We start from the raw sequence: 21238 nt of genomic DNA on the forward strand, positions 1-21238 counted from the left end.
TGTATCATCGTAAAATCGTAGGGGTTGTGCAGTTGATGATGGCTGAAGTCGTGAGGGAGTATCACGAATCTTAAAACTGTCTATGATGGATGACAATAAATGGCTCGGGAACATGGGTACGCGGATGTCAGTGTTTTTCAGAACAGTGAATAAGAACCGCAATCCATAATTTGCCGAAGAATACATGTCCTGCAGTTCTTGAAGTGCCTGAACACACTGGTAAAAGCGTCCGATGCTCATATTGCGAACCTCCTCACTGGGTGAGCGGATATCCAGCAGATGTATCAAGCTCGCCGAGACGAATGCAGGAACACTGCTGGTAGACAAGTAGCGCAGTTGATTGCTTGCCTGCATGTCAAACGCGAGCTTCGCAATGGAAATGGCGGCACTCGTAATTCTCTCTCGTGAAACCTCTCGACTGACTCCAGCGAAACTTGTGTCAGGCCCAGAACTAACAGCATGTGGCCTGTGTAAAACGCTCTGAGCTGTCAAGTATATCATATGCAGCAATGCTTGGTGCAATCGAATGACCTGCCCGAAGCTGTCATGTATGACAGGCGGATCAAGCGTGCTCGGCACTGAGCTGTACCTGTATCGAGAGTCCTGGCTCTGTAACCAGTCTGTGAGCTCCTTGTCGCATGCTGCCAGTTCCAGAGCTTGATGTTCCGACTTCTCCGGAACAACCAAGGCTTTCAAGAGGTACTCCGAGCCCGCTGGGTGGCTGCCCATGACAGTGTATTGAGATCGCAGTATGTGACCAAGACAGACGCAGAGCTTGCTGAGTTCTACGATCATACCAGCCAGTACTTCACGGCCCTCATTCTCGGGAAGGACAAGGGAAGACTCGCCAAGAAGGCGACAGAGAGGCTCAGACGGAGCGCTGAGGTCGAAGTCATCAAATGCAAGTATAGGAACGTCGAACTTGTTGCTGAGAGTGCGGGCGGGGCGCCGAATACCGAGGGCAAGAAGCTTGTCGCGCATGACACACGACCACCAAAGCCGTCGCCGCAGGCGCTTTTCTTCTATTGGGATCCTTAAACTTTCGGGGTTGCGGTGCAGTCCGGCGACTTGAGCCATAGTCAGGGCGACACCCATCCAATACCAAGTGTCCTTGTCATCGTCTGGAGACTCGTACCAGTAAGTCATCAGGAGCACAGCTTGGAGCAGAGAGATGCGATCGGGCTCGCAGTCTAACCCATAGAGGAGCCGGACGCGACTAAAGAAGGTCTTCCGTGCCTCTTTGCGGCTATGAAAGCCATTTTCTTTCAAGAATCTGACGTCGACAAAAGCGACGCTAGCAAACATGATTGCCTGGAAGAGAAGAAGGCTGACAGGACGGCTTCCATCGCCCTGCATAATGGACTCGATGAAGCTTTTAACGTCGATGGCAGGCATGAATGGATACACAAAGTTAACGTAGATGCGCAAAAGCTCGTCGCGAAACTCGTCATTCAAGATAGTGAGCGCGCCTTTGTCAGCGAGGTAATCCATATCCCGAGAATCGATTTGGCTGCTGAGAGGACGAATGTATGGCGGCAATCTGTGAGAAGCAGATGACGCTGGCGGTGTATCGTGAATGGAATGGGAAGCTGACATAGGGATCAATATTTCTGGCGACGTCGTTGCTGCCATGGTTGTATCTCCTTCCCTTGAGCTTCGGCCATGCTGGATCTTGGGTTCCTGGGAATACAGTCGGTTTTCATCGGCCGCGTGTTCTGGGGTGCTATTGAGCGGTAAGGGTTGATCTGCAGTCGCAGAACCATATCAGTAATGAGCCAGTATTTGATCGCAACGTAGCAATGCCATGTGACGTAAAATATATACCTTCAAACGAAAGAGATACAAAAAAGTCGTCGGGTACACTTCGCTCCGAGTCGGCGCGCTGCCGTTGTACCGGCGCTGGCGAGATCCGTAGTGGTGATGACGAACCAGGAATTGTGTTTTCCCGGCCTATGATAATCACAGCAGCACCGGAACTTGATATTGCTGTGCCGGAGCTGGCTACGGCCTCGGGTGTCCTGATTTCGTTTTGTGTCGCTGTTGTTTGTGTGGATGTTGTGGTTGGATCCGACGTTGCTGAAGACGATGCCGTTAACGACGCTGTTGTCGTCACAGACCTAGAAGTTATGGATGGGCCCCCGGACGGTCTCCGACCCCGATTGGGCTCCTTGATGATGCAATGCAGACCATCCAGACGGCAGTTCGTGCACGGCTGCCCACCCATGATGACATCGCACCGTACTTTGCGGCTGCGGCAAGACAGGCATGCTTTGGATGAACGACGTTTCGGCACACGATCAATGCTGCAGTCCACCGCTGGGCGCTTTTCAGCTCCCGTTCGGCCGGAGTGCCCAGCTATTTCAGAACTGGTACTGCCCTGCATGGCAGCTGTGATGGAGGGCAAAGGTAGAGGCGCCATTGTCGTAGGGACAATACACAATGCACAGGGCTCTTTGGAAGCAAAAAAAAAAAAAGGTGTCTATCTCTGAAGAGGAAAAAAAGGAACCCTTCGAACTGCGTCAAGAAAGGAAGCACCTTCAATCGTTCCTGTCCCTCTTCAGTTCGAACCAAACAACACGTTTAGATCTCCGCACGGCGACTCCGCCCCCGCACACTAATGCGGGCTCTAAAATAGCTTCTGTACGGGGTTTCTGTATGGGGTTTCTCGGCTGTTGGTCTGCGGTGAAAAATCCACTAATTGTGCAACGCCTTCAGTCTTCCTACGACGTATGTATCTTACATCGAACGCCCCAATATACGGAACATGCTGATGCCTTTTTGGTGCAAAGATAATTCATCTACGTCAGTTGCTCTCATACCAATCGTATATATATTTTACTAAAAGTGATGGACCGCACTATTAATAACCGGGTGTTTCTTTGACAAATGATTCCGTAACAGACGGAAGGCGGGAAAGAGGAGAGCTCAAATTACCCTCGGCAACACTTTTTGATGAGGACGGAGCCTCGGGTATAAAGTACCACTTTGGCGCACTTTATCTGTGGAATATTCCATGCGAAGACTTCCGCCTTGTGGATTTCCCGAGGTCACCTGACCTCGGCCGCCGACATCACTAGATAAGACGAAGCCCTGATCTGAGCGCACACACTGCGCACAGTCTGGAGCTTCAGTCAACCACCCTACGAAATATCATCACTAGATCTTCTGAAGGCCTTCGAGCTTACTACGATACGTGTAACTGGTCCGGACGAATATCCCACAAGGATTAATGTACGGGTCTTACACTGGTATTCGCGCAGACGACTGCGCGTACAGACTAGTGGTGCACGGAGTAGAAGCCACAGCCTATTCACGTAAAAGTCATCTATTACCCACACCTGGAGCAATGTGTCCGTTATTCCGTAGGGCTTGCCAAGTTCGGCGGCTAGGCACGGCATAACACCCAATTTTGTTAGTTTTACGTGGCCGTGCGTTTCTGCGCAGCCGTTACAAATATCACCATATTATTAGCACGTAGTTTTCATACGACGGGCTCTTTTCATGTTGCTGCTTATAAGCACATGCTACACGGTGGTCTTCGCGCGGGGTTTAAGGCGCTTTACTTTCCTGATGCGCTAATAGTATTCTGTACAGAAATAATTCTCCAATTTTACGCGGAGGCACCCACTACGACACTGCTGAAGATTGCTAATAATTCCAATATACCGAGGCGAAGATAGCAAAACCTAGGATAATATTTATAATTGCAGCGATCGAAGGGCATTTTAAGCGCAGTAGTTGGAATATATTACGGGCTATTTTCTTGTCCGGCCATAAAGATGCGCCGGCAAGAGACTTCGGTGTCCCATATGCAGGAACATCCCGTAGGCACCACGAAATAGATCAGACGCGTGCCTATGCCGCCTTCATATCTTTATTGTAGGTCTGTAGCCATTTTTTCTTTAAAATAAGCTCATTTGCCTGATCTGCGAGAAACAGGGCTACTACCCTGAAAAGTCATCAGTATAACCCACAAAAACTGCGGTGTAATACAGAAAAGAGGCATCTAGTGCGGAGGACAACTAACGAATGCGGAGCGATTCGAAAAAAATATGGCCAAAAGTCGCGGTAGAAGCGAATGACGCCCTCTCGGCGGATAACCTTGGCCAAGCAGTCAAACGTGCCCGAGTAATTGGGCAACTCGTTTGCCCTTCCGCCGGTTGCTGTTTGGTTTTGTAGCCGTGTCTTAACAAAGTCGAACGGCAAACTAATAAAGGCACCCGCAAAACCTGCAATGGCTGCTGCACAAGCTATGCGTGCTGGATGCGACATATCCGTGTGCTGTTGGATCTGATGTTTGGACTCGGAAAAAAATGCCAATTGCCCGAAATTGGTAGACATGGCGCGAAAAATTGTAGGCGCTGCACCTTTCCAGAGACCAAGCACCCCCTCCTCCCTTGCAATCCTCCAGATTGCATTGAATGCAGAAGAGTAGTTTCTCTGTTGTTCCACGGGCTTCATGCCGTCTGCTTGCATGCGAATGAGGGCAACTTCGGTCGGGTTTCCGACAAATGCAGCGATGGCACCGGCCCCAAGACCGGCGAGCGCTCTACCTCTAAATCCGAGCGTCGTACCTTGCTCACGGGCCCGCCGTGACAATTGCTGCTCGAACGTCGAGAACAAACCCAGCCTAAGTGTGCCGTAAACCAGCTGCCGGAGGAGGCCCGCCGAAAGACCCTGGTACAAGTTGATAACGCCGCCGCGTGCGACTAGGTCTTTAACAACAGTGGAGACCGATACAGCACCCGTTCCCCGACCTTTATCCAACAATTGCATGCGCACCTTGACGGTGTCTATCGGCTGAATGCATATAGTGGCAATCATGCTGGAGCCACAGGCGACGGAAAATGGTATGCTCGCGCCTATTAGGCCGCCCATATGAGAGGCTCCCAGATCAGCTGTCCCCATTGTGACATAAGAGGATACTCCCCAAATGATAATATTTAGGGGCCTTATACTAGCTACTTATGCTGTTTCTATGAAGTCTTTACTTGGACGTAACCCTCTTGTACTGAGCGGTAACCTCGGGCCGGTACTGAATAGCATTTTGGTTCGAAACTAAAGCGGTACTCCATACCGGTCCAGAGCAATTAGAGAGAGCCAAGTGACCTCGGTGTGTGTGGGTCGGTGGGGGAAGGGGATAGGCAAAGCCTCGGTATAACAAAACGACGAGTAAAAAAGCATGGCTAAGGTTGAATGATAAAATAGGCATGCCATCTTTACTGGTTTATGGTGAGTATACGTCTGCACGAGATCCAATTTATGAAAAGACCAAAAACACGAGACATATGATATAACAATGGGAAACCATTTCCTGAGCCCGACATGGGCGTTGTCTTCCCGCTTTCTTCGAGGCAATACGAAGCTTTTTGAACGCCCATCATTTATGCGATTTTCTGCCACCCTCAGGGATAGCAGGACGAGACGAATCTACAGTCGCGCTACCGACTTCTTGTCTATCAATCAACCAGAATGGACTGATGCACAACGATCGGTCCGCGAGGCTATCGCAAAAATTTGCTCCAATTACCCTGACGAGTACTGGCTTGAAAAGGATACGGAGCATCAATTCCCATGGGAGCTATACACGGACTTAGCCTCAAACGGGTGGCTCGGAATCTGCCTTCCAGAGAAATACGGCGGGTCGGAGTTGGGAATTTCAGAGGCGGCTGTCATGTTACAGACCATATCAGAGTCGGGTGCTTGCATGAACGGCGCATCTTCGGTCCACATGAACATTTTTGGCCTCGAGCCTGTTTCCAAATTTGGTCGCGAGGACCAGAAGGAACGCTGGCTCGTACCTCTGATACAAGGCAAACAGAGAGCTTGCTTTGGCGTTACTGAACCAAACACTGGACTGGATACTTTGAAGCTCCAATCTTCAGCTCGACGAGAGGGCGACCATTACATTCTTAAAGGCTCAAAGATTTTTATATCGTCGGCTCAGGTTGCCGAAAAGATACTGATTCTTGCTCGGACAACACCCATCGAGGAAGTGACCAAACCGAGCCAGGGTCTATCTCTATTTTACACAGACTTGAATCGAGACTCTGTGCAGATCAACGAGATTCCCAAGATGGGTCGGTCAGCTGTTGATACTAATGTACTGCTCTTTGATGGATGGAGAGTCCCTGCAGACGATTTGATCGGGATCGAGGGTGATGGTTTTAAGATGATCTTGCATGGTATGAATGCCGAAAGAATTCTAGTCGGAGCAGAGGCATTGGGAATAGGATATGCTGCTCTGAGAAGGGCAAGCACATACGCCGGGGAGAGAGTCGTGTTTGGAAAGGCAATTGGGTCCTACCAGGGAATACAACATCCTCTGGCAGAGTGCTGGATGAATCTCGAGAGTGCGAGACTCGTTATTTACCTGGCAGCCCGCCTGTATGACCAGGGATACACCGATGGAGAGTATGCGAATGCAGGTAAATTTCTCGCGTCGGAAGCTGCTTTCAAAGCCGCCGAGAGGGCAATCATGACACATGGCGGCATGGGGTACGCTAAGGAGTACCACGTGGAACGGTATTTGAGGGAAGCGACATTATCCCGAATTGCCCCTGTTAGTGCAGAGATGATAAAAAACTACATCGGGCAAAGGGTGCTTGGCCTTCCAAAGAGCTATTAAGATTAAGGCTGGTGTCTGTTATGATAGGCCGATATATGTAATATGAGGCTTGATCTTTGCACATAACGGTTCAAAGTATTACTGTTTTTCTAAGTACTGGCAATTGCGCCCTGAAGCGGTATTACGCATGCTAAGAAGGCACGGAGTAAATGGAGGTGGAGTAGGGGTTGCGTCTAATGATAGCGATGCCGAGTTATTGCATGAAAGGTTGCCGAGGTAGCAATATGTTGGTGGAAGTTGGGTATGGAATTAGGAAAAACCTATTAAATTATTTCATAGTTTATAAGTATCTGTCCTACACCCAAAAATGTCACCTACGTAATTCGCTTGCTTGACCTAAAGTACCGAAACCGGCTTCTTGACACCAACAATCACTCTAGATAGCAGGCAATTCTTTTCACGAAGTTCCTTCAACATAAAGCCGTTCGCCAGTCAGAACCTGTCATATACGAACATGAGGCCGCCTATAACTAAAACGAGCTGTATTTTCCGCCGATCCGAGATAGTACTGAGCCTGCTATTAGCTAAAAAACAGATTGCAAAAATGAGAGGAAAACAGTCTCGTCTTTATTCTGTTGTGCCTACTACAAATTCGACAGAAAACCCGGGATCACTGAGGGGCCTTCGCGTTTTAGATCTATCGCGAGTTCTAGCTGTGAGATCTGCCAACTGGCCAAGCTGAAAGAATATGGCTAACATAGTATAGGCCCCTTTCTGCACTCAAATCTTGGCGGACTACGGTGCGGATGTCATCAAGGTTGAATCTGTTGGGAAAGGGGTAGGATTTTGCGATCCTTCTTCTTTTTTCGAAATCACAGAAAACTGACAGAGGTGTACGACTAGGATGATACCCGACACTGGAAAATGCCAGGCGAGAACTCAGCGTGGAAGGAAGAAGCTGGCCCGATGTCCAATTATTTCTCGTCAGTGAACAGAAACAAAAGGTCTATCACTCTAGATCTAAAGTCTGAAAAGGGGAGGGATATTTTGTTTCGGTTAGCAAAAAAAGCAGATGTCGTGTGAGTCGATGCGCTACCTCTCATCAGAGGCCATATAACTTACTAATCACCGCGCAATTCTCATGCTCAGGATAGAGAACTTTAAGCCTGGAACAACAGACCGTTTAGGAATTGGATATGAACGCCTGAAACAAGAAAATGACTCTTTGATCTACGCAAGCATTTCTGGTATACTATAAATCCTTTTACCTAGCTTTAACCAACAAAACCATCCAAAACAGATTCTTCTCATATAAGCTGACCAGAGCACCACAGGGTACGGCAACAGTGGTCCATTTTCTGATCGGGGTGGATATGACCCGATTGCCGCAGCAGAAGCTGGACTACTCCACGTGACTGGGGAGCGAGATGGACCACCCGTTCGTACTGGTATCGGGATGGTTGATTTGTCTACTGGACTATACATGCACGGTGCGATACTGGCCGCGTTATATTCCCGGTCGCGCACTGGCCGTGGTCAACGGATTGATGGGTCACTATTTGAGACGCAGGTTAGCTTGCTCACCAATGTTGGCCTGTCGTGGCTAAACCTAGGCATTGAGGCCCAACGTTGGGGATGCCAGCATCCTAGCATCGCACCATACGATGCCTTTGAAACCAAGGACACGTACCTTGTCTGTGGGGCCACCAACGATTTACAATATGCTTCCCTTTGCAAGCTGCTGGGCCTACCAGAGCTCATTGTTGACGAACGATTCTTGACGAACCCCAAACGGGTAGAAAACCGCGAGCTATTAACTCCGTTGTTTGAGCAAGTGCTCAAGACCAGAACTACTGCCAAATGGGTCGAAACGTTCAAGGGAACTGGCCTTCCTTTTGCACCGATTAACAATATTGAACAGACCTTTGCCCATCCCCAGGCCAAGGCACGAGACATGATTGCAAAGGTGCCTTTCGATGCTACAGAATCTGGAAGCATTCGTCTCATTGGCCCGGCTGTCAAATTTAGTGGAACTAGAGCAACTATTAGAAGTGAGCCTCCTCGGCTTGGACAACACACAGAGGAGGTATTGGCTGAGTGCGGGCTTGAATCTGTCGAAATCACATCCCTAAGGAAGGCTGGTATTATCTGAATAAAACTACACCGAACTTGTTTCTTTTTGCAGTGGCCTTTCTGTTTTGGTCTTCTTCAAGGTGCTAGGAAAGCGAGCCAGTAAGCTCATTGTGATGGCGAGGTTGGAAAAGCCAATAAGAGGGTAAATTGACCGGATTACAAGACGCTCTTTTCTATTGAAAGAGATAAAAACAGTGTCCGCCTGTTCGAAATGGATGGCGTGTCATTGTTCGCGCCGCTGCTTAGTTACTTTCTGCGTGTTAATGGCTGCTACCACTCAAATAGGCGCAATAAACTATGCCTGTATATACAATGCTTGTGTAGATCTGAAATGGAGTTTACATGTAGATTTATTTTTATGGTTATCAAGTCTGTGAAAGAACAAATATATTTTTTAGTAGTATCCATAATCTAAGCCAGTTTTGAAAAGCTTTGAAGATGTCCGTAGAAATCAACTTTAGCTCAGTATCCATTCGTTTAGTATACCATTAATTCGACACGACCCCCTGCTATTTACTTGGGTCTCTTTAGGTTCTGAAAACAGAATACATTCCTCCCTATTGGCCAAATTGATAAGGGATTAGACATGTTGGAGCTTTCTTTTTACGAATTGCCTCTGCGTATAAACGTAATTTACGGGACTAAGTATTACGGAGTCAAAATCTTCCTCTAAGAGACACGTGTGGAAGCCAATGCAACCACCTGTCAGCAATTGGTGGTGAATGTCGTTAGTCTCACTGTTCTCTGGATTGTACTGGCTTCTTAGCTCCGAAGACAGACCGATTCTTTAAAACGTTTACAGAACGGCGCGGCAACGATCGGTAAAAAATAACCGAGCGCGCCAAGTCCTATCAGCCCGGGCCGCGGCATGTATCTTCCTTGGCATCTAAACTCCACTCACCCGCATCCAGCAAATTTGCCGAGGTGTGTGTGTTGTTAGTTTCTTGGGTCCCTCGGTAGCAGAATTAGCATAACAGCTACTTGCTTCTTTTATTCTGGGTCAATCTACTCCAGAAGAGTTCTAATCGTGATGTCCTTAACTACCGGATAAATCCGGCATCTCCCTTTCGGCCGCTCAAGTTCAAACAGCATGGACGGCAATCTTCTTGTTCGTATGCTAGTTCTGGCCTCGGTTCGCCAAACCAGTTGTATGGTACATCATTCTCGGCTTCATCACATACCGGGCTCGCGTTTACGCCATTATTCTTCGTCACTGCAAAGACTTCATGAAGTCCGTCTGGTTGAAGTTGGGCCTAGAGATGGACTGCAGAATATCCAGGAGAGAGTCCCTACGGCTACCAAGATTGAACTTATACAGCGCCTAGCTGATACCGGCTTGAAAAATATTGAAGCCACATCTTTTGTCTCACCAAAATGGGTGCCGCAGCTCGCCGACGGCGCTAAGGTGTTGGGCTCTGTTCTCGGCTTCGCGGAGCAGATGAGGTTTGAAAAAGAGCCGCTCAATTTTCCAGTCTTAGCCCCTAACCTTAAGGGCCTTGAGAATGCAAACGAAGCTGGCGCGAAAGAAATTGTGGTTTTTGCCTCCGTGACGGAACCTTTCAGCAGGGCCAATCAGAACTGCAGCGTTGACGAAGCATTGCACCAGGCAGAGGCCGTCGCGAAGAACGCCTTGTCATTGGGAATGAAAGTGCGCAGGTGAGTTACATCTCTGTGAAGCTGAAGAATACTCTATGATCAAGTAGGAGAAGATATAATTGCTCACAGTGATAGCGTCATATCTTGCATTTTCTCCGACCCCTTTTCTGGACCAACACGTCCCGAGGCTGTCGTACCCATCGTGCAGCGACTTCTTGACATGGGTTGCTATGAGGTCGGCTTGGGCGACACACTGGGCGTTGGCACACCCGCGGACGTTCAAAAGCTGCTACACGTCCTTCTTCCAGTGGTCCCGGTCTCAAAGCTGGCCGGACACTTCCATGATACCTACGGTCAGGGAATTGCAAACATTGTCAAAGCGTATGATATGGGGATCCGCAACTTTGATAGCAGCGTTGCTGGTCTAGGTGGCTGCCCGTATGCACCGGGTGCCAAAGGAAATGTGGCCACCGAGGACGTCATATACACGTTGGAAAAAGCTGGCATTCATACCGGTGTGGATCTCGAAAAGTTGATCGCGGTTGGCCAGTGGATCTCCAAAGAGATTGGCATTCCGTATGGTAGCAGGGTCGGGGCGGCTCTTACGGCTACGAAAGCTTCTCAAGGCGCGACCAAAAGAGAGCCAATTGGAACAGCGGGCTCCTTACCTGTGAAACCTAGTAGGACATGGGCAATTGTCCAGGATACTGGCGAATACCGACTGTCACGCGCAGGGACATGCATCAAAGTCACGCTAACACGTCCGAAGAACGGCAACGCATTAACGAAATCGATGCTGGAAGGGCTCACGAGCTTCTTTCAGAATGTGGCAAAGGACCCAACTGTCTACCACATTGTTCTGGAATCGGAGGGCAAATATTTCTGCACCGGCATGGATCTAAGTGGTAAAACCAAAACATCTGACATGTCGGCTGAGAGAAGTTACTATGACAGGGTTTTTGCCTTATACGACGCCATCGATCACGTCCCACAAACCACTATCTCCGTCGTGGATGGCCCCTGCTTCGGTGGAGGAGTGGGTCTCACGTTTGTTTGTGATGTTCGCCTGGTCTCTCAGCGAGCTCGGTGGACCCTCAGCGAGATAAAGATAGGCGTGAGTCCGGCCGTGATCTCTAAGTTTTTGGTCCGGGAATGGGGCCCCTCAATGGCACGTGAATGTATGATCTCGGGCCGGGAGATTCAACCGGAAGAGCTTGCTCGGGTGGGCGCAGTTCATGCCGTTGTGAAGGACTCAGAGTTGTTGGCCGACCAAGTTGACGCATATCTTGACCAGTTGGATAGATGTGCGCCGCGGTCTGCAGCTATCAACAAGAAGCTCTCTCGGCTAGGGTGGGACGCACCCGAGAGTGTAGCGCAGGCGGAGCTTATCAAAAGCACGTTTGCATGTATGATGGCACCGAGTTCGGAAGGCGAGCACGGAATCCAGCAGTTTCGAAAAAAGCAGAAAACTTTCAGTTGGAGAGAATTTTGGGCTGACCGAAATCCGTACAAGGGTTTTAATCCCTGAGTACGTAGTATAGATACTATAAAAGGGTAAAACATGCAAATTGAACAAGCCATCACTACAGCCACCAATTTGTAAAGATGTAGGGTTAAGCCAGTGTAAAGTCGACCTGTAATCAACTCGCTCAAAACCAACTGAATTTATTGCTCCGCTGTGTTTGAAGACGGAAAATATATTACCAAGTTAAAAAATAGGATGAAGGAACAATCGAGGAAAATGCGATATATTAGGTTTTCCACTCTCCAAATAATTAAGATACATTTTAGGCTGAATTATACGTATTAGTATTTCCGATCTCAAAACGTCCACATCCTAGATATAGGCCCCGCGTCTTGAAAGAAAAACATCTTTAGAAGACGATGTCACCATCTTGGGATGGGAAAGGGGTATAATGGTTGCGTGATTCCATTCTGGCACGCGATTGCAATGCAGGTGCTTTTTGCGGCGAATTGTCAGAGGACCACAAGGGCACAAGCTTGTGTAGAGACATGTTTAGACAGCCGCACTATCAGTCAAAGGTGCAGGAGCCGGGACCTGTGCCTTTTCGGCGAATTCACCGTTGGCAATAGGTACACGGCCATACTGAGTAAAGACGATATTCAGCTTGTTGTAATCCCAGTTTCGAGCCAGTGTCAACGTGAGGAAGGTCAATCCAGGGATCAAAAGCACGTCAAGAATGCCGTAAAATATGAAGCTGGCAGTCACTCCGATCTTGTTGCCAGCGTCGCTCACGCCAAAAGCGATAGGGTACAACAGCCACAAGAGGTTAGTCCAGCCAGCGAGGATGCAGTAGTCGCGAACAATGCCTACACGGCGAGCAGCACGGAGACCCTCATATAAGGTGCCAAAGGCCAGCAATATCCAGACAACGGTGCCGACAGTGTAGTAGCCCCACTTGTATGTAGTAGCGACAACAGAAGTGGCGAGGTAAGCGATGATCCAGGTCCAGGCAAGGAAGATGTGGTATATGATGGTGGCCCACGACACTCCAGACATTAGGCCCAGGCTGAGAGCGACAGAGGGGAAAAGCACAACCCAGTTGATAAACTTTGCATAGAACATCTGTCGGGTAGCGGCAAAGTCCTTGTTCTCAAGGTTGGAGATAGCTATCCAGCCAAAGTCAGAGGCCATAGTAAAGTATGCGATGGAGCCGACAAGAAGAGCAATGCCGTAAATGTAGTGGAAAACCTTCTCGCCAGCTCGGGCGAAAAATGAGTGGAGAACCACAACGATCTAATTTATATTAGTTCGTTTCGCTTGTATTCACTTCTCCTTAGGCTTGACTTACAAATGAACAGGCATATATGGCAAACACAGTCCAGAGCCAGTCTGAACCGTTAACTGTGAGATGCTGATCACCGCTTGGCGGATTGATTCTTAGAGCATCATTGGACCGGAATGTGATGACAGCCATGATGATGACTGGGCTGAGCAAGTGCCTTTGACAATTTGAGATGGGGGAAATGCAAATGATTTTCAAAAAAGGCCGAGGAATTCTTGAAGTATGGGATTCCGCTTGATATGTTGTGTCTGTGTACTTATCGAGCAAAGGAGGTATTGTGAGGTTGGAATGAAAATATTGGCTAGGAAAACAAGCCGGAATCATAGGGGCAATTGGTGAGTTTTATAGATGCCATAGCATTGTTGTAAGTCGTGCGAAACATGGTCGCAAAAAAATCGACGTCATTGAGTAGGACAAAAAAGGCTGGGACACCTTAGCTTCAATGTCGGGCAATGTGTTTTTTCGTCTGCTGCCCTCCCCGGGAGCTCCGCAGATCACAAAGAGATGTCCAGAATGGGAACTGTCAGCCCATTCAAGCAGCAATTAAAGAACAAAGTTTTCGTACACGGTCCGGCGTCCGGAGCTTCATCGTCCCATTGTCAGGCTACCGCTCCCGTATACGCCCGACTAAGCTTTCCTATTCGGGGGGCTTTTAGCCTACGTCCGTGCAAGTGTCGGCAGCCACTCGTCTCTGATTGGCACTCTTATCGTCATTAACTTCCCGCAGCCCCACCTAGAGCGCACGGTTTCTCACGGATTCGTCGGCACTTGCGGAGCAGCTTGTAAGATAGAAACAATGTTGTCACGAGATCTTTGCTATTCACCCCGCAGGTGTTTTTTTTTTTTTTTTTTTTTTCGCAAGTCAACGGTCATATGGTCAGATGCCCGGCAATTTATCTGGATCGGCAAAAGCTGGCACCACTCGCGCGGCCAGCCGTGGAAATGTTACCATCGCACTTGTAAGAGGATAATGTGATATTAAGAAAGAGAATTGATTCTTTACAATTCTAAACTCCGATGGTTTTTCAACGCGGGCAATTAAATACATACGACGTAAGATATAAAGTAGCTAGAAGGCAGCTCTCCTTGCAAGCACTCTGTACTCTGTATAGCGTACGGAGTACGGAGTACAGAGTAAGATACTCCGCACTCACTACTCCGTATGTGGGACTATTTTAAGGTTCGCGCCCCTTTTTATGCCGGTTTATAACCGGCTATTTCCGACTACTCTTTGTCAAGCATTGGAATCCGCCCCACTTGGACGTACGGGCCTGTGATTGGTTATAAGGCACAAAAGCGGGACATGGCACTAGTATTAATACGGATCCCCAGAAGGGTCGCGATGTATCTATTTCTTCCTTAGTACACAACACTCCTTTGCCCACACTAGACCCTATTTAGCCTCCTACTCCTTACAGTGCATTACGTTATATAACCGCTACGTATAACCTTCTTTAACCTTTATAGGTTATAAGCCTAGCCTATAAGGACTAGGAGAAGCTAAATAAATAAACCGAAAAGCCTTTATAATATGCTTTGTAAAGCACTTAGTGCTTTAGGCACTAATCTAACGGACGAAAGAGCTTTGTTAAAATTACTAGGGTTATATTTGTAACCTTACCTAGCTAGAACATAACTCTTAGTGGTAGACTAAGTAGTAGACCTTTAATTGTTAAATTAGAATTAAACGCTAAGTTTAAGTTAAGCATTAAAAGCAGTATTTACGTAGCTAACAAAAATACCATTTATAGGGCTAAGCTTAATAAAGACACTTAAAATAACAAAAACAACGCTAGTAGTAAAGAACTTAATTAGTAGTTATAAGCTTTTAAATTCTTTTATAATCTATAAAGCTCTAGAACAAAGCGCACTATAATCGTTCGAACTAATGCTAGCAACGCGGCCTCTTATTAGTTAGACAGATAAAAGTAGAGACTAGCCCTAGTAAAATCTCTGCACTAGTAAAGGCGCGCTATGTACTCTCTCCTAGCTAGCTATATACGCAGATTATTAGCTATATCGTAAAGACCCTACACAGTGCACCGCTACCCCTGCTATAAGCATTAGTTGTGATAGGTTATAAGCTTAGATACTGCATTTAGGTTTGTTACGGTAATTTGCGTTATCTTATAATAATTTTTACTTTAAGGCATCTTTTCTTTGCCTTTAGGCTTTATTTTTCACCTTAAGGCATTACTTTTAAGATTGTTAGCATTGCGCGGCATCTTAGCTTTATTAACTAATATCTAGTTTATCTAAGCTTAGTAAGACTATAACTTTACTTATATGCTAGCATTTAGCATTATTTTTTTTACTCTTATAATTCTATACTAGGATTAGCTTTTATTAAGACTTTTAAATAAAAGGCAGCTTATTATCGAATTAAATTAATAAACTAGCAATAAACTAGCATCATTTTAAAGCTTAAAACTAGATAAGGTTTAGTAGATGAGACTGCTTAATATCTTAAGCATCTTTATTTATTCCCTTTTTATCTTTAAAAAGAAAGGCTTTTTAACTTTAATTAGTTAATAGCTATTAAGAAGACTAGTGTTGCCTTATTTAGTAATCTTATAGTAAAGCGTTTATTTAGACTATAAACGCTTACTAGACGTCTTTTTAAAGCATTAAGTCTGCCTTTTAATAAAAGGCTTAATTAAACCGTTAACTTTATTTTAAAAGATTATAAAAGTAAATATAAATTTAAGAATAGACTAATTTTTTAACATTTATAGGCTTAATAACAACTATAATAATAATAATAATAATAAGCTATACTATTTAAAACCTTATTAGCAGCTAGTATAGCATATATTTAAGTGTTAGAGTAAGCTTTAAATCTTTTCTTAAAGCATTGCTTAAAGTAAGTGCTTAAATTAATAAAAGTAAAAAAAATAGAATAAGTAGGATAAAGCTTTTAAAAAAGGGCTAGGCTTAATTAAATTAACCTATATTAAGAAAGTAGCTACCTTAATACATAAAGCTTAGTATAAAATATAATACACTATAAAGATATAAGTTAGCTTATTACTTTAAGGTTAGATTAAGAAGGACACTCTTCTTATATAAAAATAAGAATTAAAGTAATTACAATAACTATATATAAAGGATTTAGCAGTCGATTTTAGTTATAAGCTTTATACCTTACGTTAGCGCAACTTAAAGAAAATAAAGGAGTAGTTTAAGCGAATAAAGAAGGGTTTTTATAGGTATAAGACTTACGCTAACAGCTTTTTAAGTAAGCTTAAAGCTTTTTATCTTATAAGCGCTGTTTGTAAGCGTATTATAGCGCTAAACGTAGAGGTAATAGATTAATAGCGTTTAAAGTTTGTAAAGCTAGCTGGTAACAAAGTCTATAAAGCTACTAAGCTTTTTTATTATAACTAAGTATAAGAATAAGGTAGTAATTCCTACTAATAAGTATAAAGATAGCAATAAAAATAAGAACTAAAATAAGAATAAGTTAGGCAGTAGTTAGAAAGAAGATAAAAAGGCAAAAAAAAAAAAAGGGTAAAGACTTACTTTAGCCTTAAATGCAGTTATTATAATTAAAACGGTTATATAGTTAATTACTATTAAAAAAGTACCTTAAATTAAAATTCTTTTTAATAGTAGTAATAACTACGTTAGAATAAGAGATTAAAAATAAAGATTACTTTCTTAAGTATGTTTTTTTACAAAAAGACTCTTTAATACTTAACTACTAAATAATAATCTAATAAAACGTTTTAATCAGTAATTATAATCTAACTAATAATAAAAATAAAAGGGCATTACTCTTTTTGCTAGTTAGTAAACTAGTAAACGTCTTTAATAAGACTACTTAGCTTATTATTAGCCGCGTTAAGTATTATAGACTTTTTTATAGCTAGTCTAATAATAACTAGCTATTTAATATAAAAAAAGATATATACGTTATTAATAACCTTTAGTAGTTTAATCTTAACTTTATAAAACTATTATAAGTACGCTTTATTATAAAAGGTAGCCTAGTTGCCGTAGCTTTTATAGGTATAGTATCCTTAAGTCGTATTTAACTTAGTAAAGAGTATATTATAAGACTTTATAAAGTATACTATATCCCTTTCTTTTTACTAAATATTATTTTTAAGTTTACGCTTCTACTATAATGGTAATTACCTTATAAGCACTAAATTCTATAATGCTTAAAAGCTGTAAACAACTAAACTTAATATTTAAAAGACTAGCTTTTTTCTTAATATCTTTAAATTTAAGCTAGTAGGCGTTTCTTTTATATAAAAGAAAAGCGTATTATATATAAGCATTATATAAAATATAAGTAACTTAAAAGCTTTATATAGTCTTTAAGCAAGCGCTAAAGACTACGTTTAATTTACTAAAGACTAGGTTATTTATCTTAAAAGGCGCTTGAAAAGATAATAAAGCAAGCTAAAAAAAGCTTTATACTACTAAAGTATATTATAAAGAATAACAAACTAATATACACTTTATATAAAAGGGCTAAGGTGTAATAGGCTATAGCTTAATGTAAGTCCTTAGCTTTGCTCTTAGCCTAGAATAACTAGGTTAGCCAAGCTACATAACCTGCTATGCACTTTGCAAAAGACTATAGTAGGATACCTTAATTAAACATAAAAACTAAGAAGCGCTAGTCTACCTTTTTAAGCCTTTACCTTTTAGCTATAGACTACTCTACGCTATACTTGCTAGTAACTTACTTAGACAGGAAGCAAGAGCTAGTTAGAAGGGACCTAGTAAGGTATAAAGGGAAGGAAAGAGTTATTTAAGAAGAAGGGAAGTAAGCTTAATTATATAAATATCTTTCTTCTTCTTTAGCTTAGTTTAACTAGTTTAATCTACTTAATAGCAACTTATTCTATTAGGCTAAACCTTTATATAAGGCTAAATATTTTAAGCTAAAAGATTTACACAGCATTCACGCTTTTAAACTAAGAAAGGCATACTATATTAACCTAGGTAACTTTAAGTATATAGTACTAAGAGGTATTAAATATTTTTTAGTAATTAAAGATAAGTTTATAAGTATATTAAAGGTGCTTACGTATAAGTAAAAGTTAAAAGCGCTACTTATAATTAAAGCAGCAATTAAAAGAAATATAAACGTACTAAAGTATGCTTTTTTATAAATTTATATTAATAACGGTATAAATAGCTTAATTACTTTTTTAAAGCGCTATTACGCTACTATAAGGGTATTCTACACACGCGTCCCTACGCACTAGTTTGGCAACTAGTTGCTTACTAAGCAACAGACTTAACGAACTATCTTAACACGTTGCATAAGACTAGCACAGCCACTTAGCTGTGCTACGCCCCACTAAGGTTGCGCTACACCGCATCTTCTAGCCACGTATATATTAGCTAGCAGGCCTTCGCCTACTAGTCTCCTATAGTTCGTTAAGTTAAAGTCTTAATACAACAGTACAAACCGGTTAAGCCTTCGTAACCACGCATTGCACACTACCCCCTTACATTCTTTAACTTCTATTCCACAAGGAGCAATGTCCGATTATAGGGCGGCCACTCTGCGATTAGCACGCGAACTGTTAGAAGCCAAGGACATGCCGATGCTACCCTCTACGCTAATGCACGGTAGCTACACCTTGCGCGCAGCATCTGTAGGCACCCTAACCTTGTTTGTTAAGTCGGAAACAAGACCGGTATACGTGCCGCTTAACGACACCTTGCCGGCTAAAAAGCAGCTATAAAGTAATAAATACACTTGCATTATATAGACGCTAGAGGCATTAACTAACATTATAGCTATAAGGGTTATAAGGCTACTGCTTAATAGTTACTACTATAATAATAAGCTACTATAATATAGCATTAAGAGGCTAGAAATTAGTGCCTTTGCTATAAAGATAGAAGAGTAGTTAGTAATAATAAAGGACGCTTATAACACTAATATACGCAGTAACGCGTTAAAAGATATAAAGATTATTTAAGTAGGTAGTTAGCTAACTACTATACTAGCAGCTAATTAGTAAAAGCACTATAACTAACTCTACGCTAGTAAACCCTTAGTTATACGCCCTATATAAACGCACTTTATTATGTTTATCTATTAAGAATACTTAAACCTTAAATTCTAGATGCACTATATCTATAAGGAAAGCTAGACGCTTTAGTAAGGCAGCAAGTTACTAATAGCATACTAGTAGAAATAAGACTACTTATAATAAAAGATTAGTAACACTTTTAACTAAGTAGGCAAGATTGCCTAAAGGTATTAGTAAGGGCTTAATAACTACTTAGCAAAGTAGTATTAGAATAAGACTATTAGCAAGTCTTTTAGTATAGTAATAAAGACTACTAATGCTTATAAGAAGTATTAGTCTTAGGGCTAAGAAGAGATAAGATAACTAAAAGCGAGCGGTTATAGTTAATAGTATGCTAGCTAGTAGGCTAATAAAGAAACAGCGCTGTAATAATAATAAGATAGAAAACTATAGTTCTATAAGGAGCAACTTAAGCTTATAACCGGTTGCTAGCTAAGGTTAGTCTACTTCTTAACCTGCTAACCTTAGTAGTTTAAATAATATTAACGTTGCGTTAAAGTGCTAGAATTATAGTAAGAGTAGGCATACCTTTTAAGAGTGCTTTAAGCTTAAAACCTACGTATAGGTTAAAGAGCTTTAAGTAAAACTAGAAGATAGTCTTTAAGAGCTTAACAACTAGAAGGCGACCTACTTTAACTAGGAAAACTAGCAAGGTTAACGGAGAAGCCTTATTCTTTATTAACCTTACTAGTATAGCTAACTAAAGATATAATTCCTTACTACTATACTTTAGCTAAAGCATAGACGCCTAGTAATTGCTAGGCTGCCGTTATTGTAAACCTAGATTCTTATACTAACTTAAATATAATTAACTTAAAGGTTGTTTAACAGCTTAGTTTAAAGCTGCTTTAGTAGCATTTAAACTTAAACCTAGTCTTTATTAATAAAAAAGCACTATAGGCTTGCAGCTTGTATAAGCTAACTATTATGCTAATAAAGGATAAGGTCTCTTGCGTGTTAATATAGGTCTTTATAGCTATTTGCTAAGTAGGCGCTAACTATAAAGACATTATCTTAAGTTATAAGAGACTAAGGTTTTTAGGCGTTATTATTAATACTATTTAATAAGCCTAGTCCTTTGCTATTATAGTTTTTAAGACTTTTAAGCGGATAAGTTAACGCTTATGCAATAGTAAAGAGTTGTTTGCTATTTGCTTAACATAGTTAGATTTAAGTCTTTATAAACTAGATATTCTTATTATAGATAATAATTTAGCTTTACTAGACTTTAGCTAGTAACTGCTATTTTATATATAACCGTTTGCTAAAGTATTTAATACTAATAAGGTAAAGAAACTGCCTTTATTAGTAAACGTAAAGCACTTAATTAAGCTAAAAGACAGCGCAAAGGTGCTATATAGCTCTTTATACTTACTATCTTTTGCCTAGTAAGAGAAGCTTTGCTGCTTTATTAATAAGTTGTTAGCAAATAAGCGGATTACCTATAGTAATAGTCTAGCTAAAGCCCTAGTAATTTTCGTCTTAAAGAAGAATAGTACTTTACGCATATGCGTTAACTACTAGTGTTAAAGGTGTACTTAGGTAGGCTAGGTAAGTTAGGCAGGCAAAGAGGTATCTTCTTAACAAGAGGAAGCAGCTATATATTTAATAGCTAATTCTTGCCTTCTGCACTCTAAAGGAGTGCAGAAGGCGCTCTTTATCGTAGGCGCACCTCTAGCGCACCAAGTGCGCAAGACAGGCGCAACCCTGTTTCTACTTAGCCCGTGCGCTAGCACGTGCTATAGCCTGTGCGCAGACTGCGCCACGCAGCCTGCGCCACTAGCACCGCTTCTAGTTTACAATATTGTAAGGGTATTCCACACACGCGTCCCTACGCACCGGTTCGGCAACCAGTCGCTTACCAAGCGGCGGACTTAACGAACTATCTTGACACGTTGCACGGGACTAGCACAGCCACTTAGCTGCGCCACGCCCCACTGGGTTTGCGCTACACCGCATCTTCCAGCCACGTATATATTAGCTGGCAGGCCTTTGCCTACTAATCTCCTATAGTTCGTTAAGTTGAAGTCTTAATACAACAGTACAAACCAGTTAAGCCTTCGTGACCA

General features: G+C 43.1%; 4 protein-coding genes across 4 annotated transcripts; 2 read left to right on the forward strand and 2 right to left on the reverse strand.

Moving 5' to 3' along the window:
- Positions 1-451: 451 nt before the first annotated feature.
- CMQ_8045 (c6 zinc finger domain containing protein) lies at positions 452-4908 on the reverse strand (the record flags this gene model as incomplete). Its single annotated transcript, XM_014315586.1, has 3 exons — positions 452-485; positions 590-1745; positions 4368-4908. The coding sequence occupies 3 exons, from the start codon at positions 4906-4908 to the stop codon at positions 452-454; spliced, it is 1731 nt and encodes a 576-aa protein (XP_014171061.1).
- Positions 4909-5386: 478 nt separating this feature from the next.
- On the forward strand, positions 5387-6628 carry CMQ_8299 (acyl-dehydrogenase domain containing protein; the record flags this gene model as incomplete). The annotated part of the gene is made up of 1 exon (XM_014315840.1): positions 5387-6628. The coding sequence occupies one exon, from the start codon at positions 5387-5389 to the stop codon at positions 6626-6628; it is 1242 nt and encodes a 413-aa protein (XP_014171315.1).
- A 3163-nt stretch (positions 6629-9791) lies between these two features.
- Positions 9792-11825, forward strand: CMQ_8094 (hydroxymethylglutaryl-lyase; the record flags this gene model as incomplete). The annotated part of the gene is made up of 2 exons (XM_014315635.1): positions 9792-10357; positions 10427-11825. The coding sequence occupies 2 exons, from the start codon at positions 9792-9794 to the stop codon at positions 11823-11825; spliced, it is 1965 nt and encodes a 654-aa protein (XP_014171110.1).
- Positions 11826-12314: 489 nt separating this feature from the next.
- Positions 12315-13236, reverse strand: CMQ_8082 (heat shock protein 30; the record flags this gene model as incomplete). The annotated part of the gene is made up of 2 exons (XM_014315623.1): positions 12315-13055; positions 13111-13236. The coding sequence occupies 2 exons, from the start codon at positions 13234-13236 to the stop codon at positions 12315-12317; spliced, it is 867 nt and encodes a 288-aa protein (XP_014171098.1).
- Positions 13237-21238: the final 8002 nt, after the last annotated feature.

The sequence above is a fragment of the Grosmannia clavigera genome, assembly GCF_000143105.1.
Source record: "Grosmannia clavigera kw1407 unplaced genomic scaffold GCSC_161, whole genome shotgun sequence".
NCBI lineage: Eukaryota > Fungi > Ascomycota > Sordariomycetes > Ophiostomatales > Ophiostomataceae > Leptographium > Leptographium clavigerum.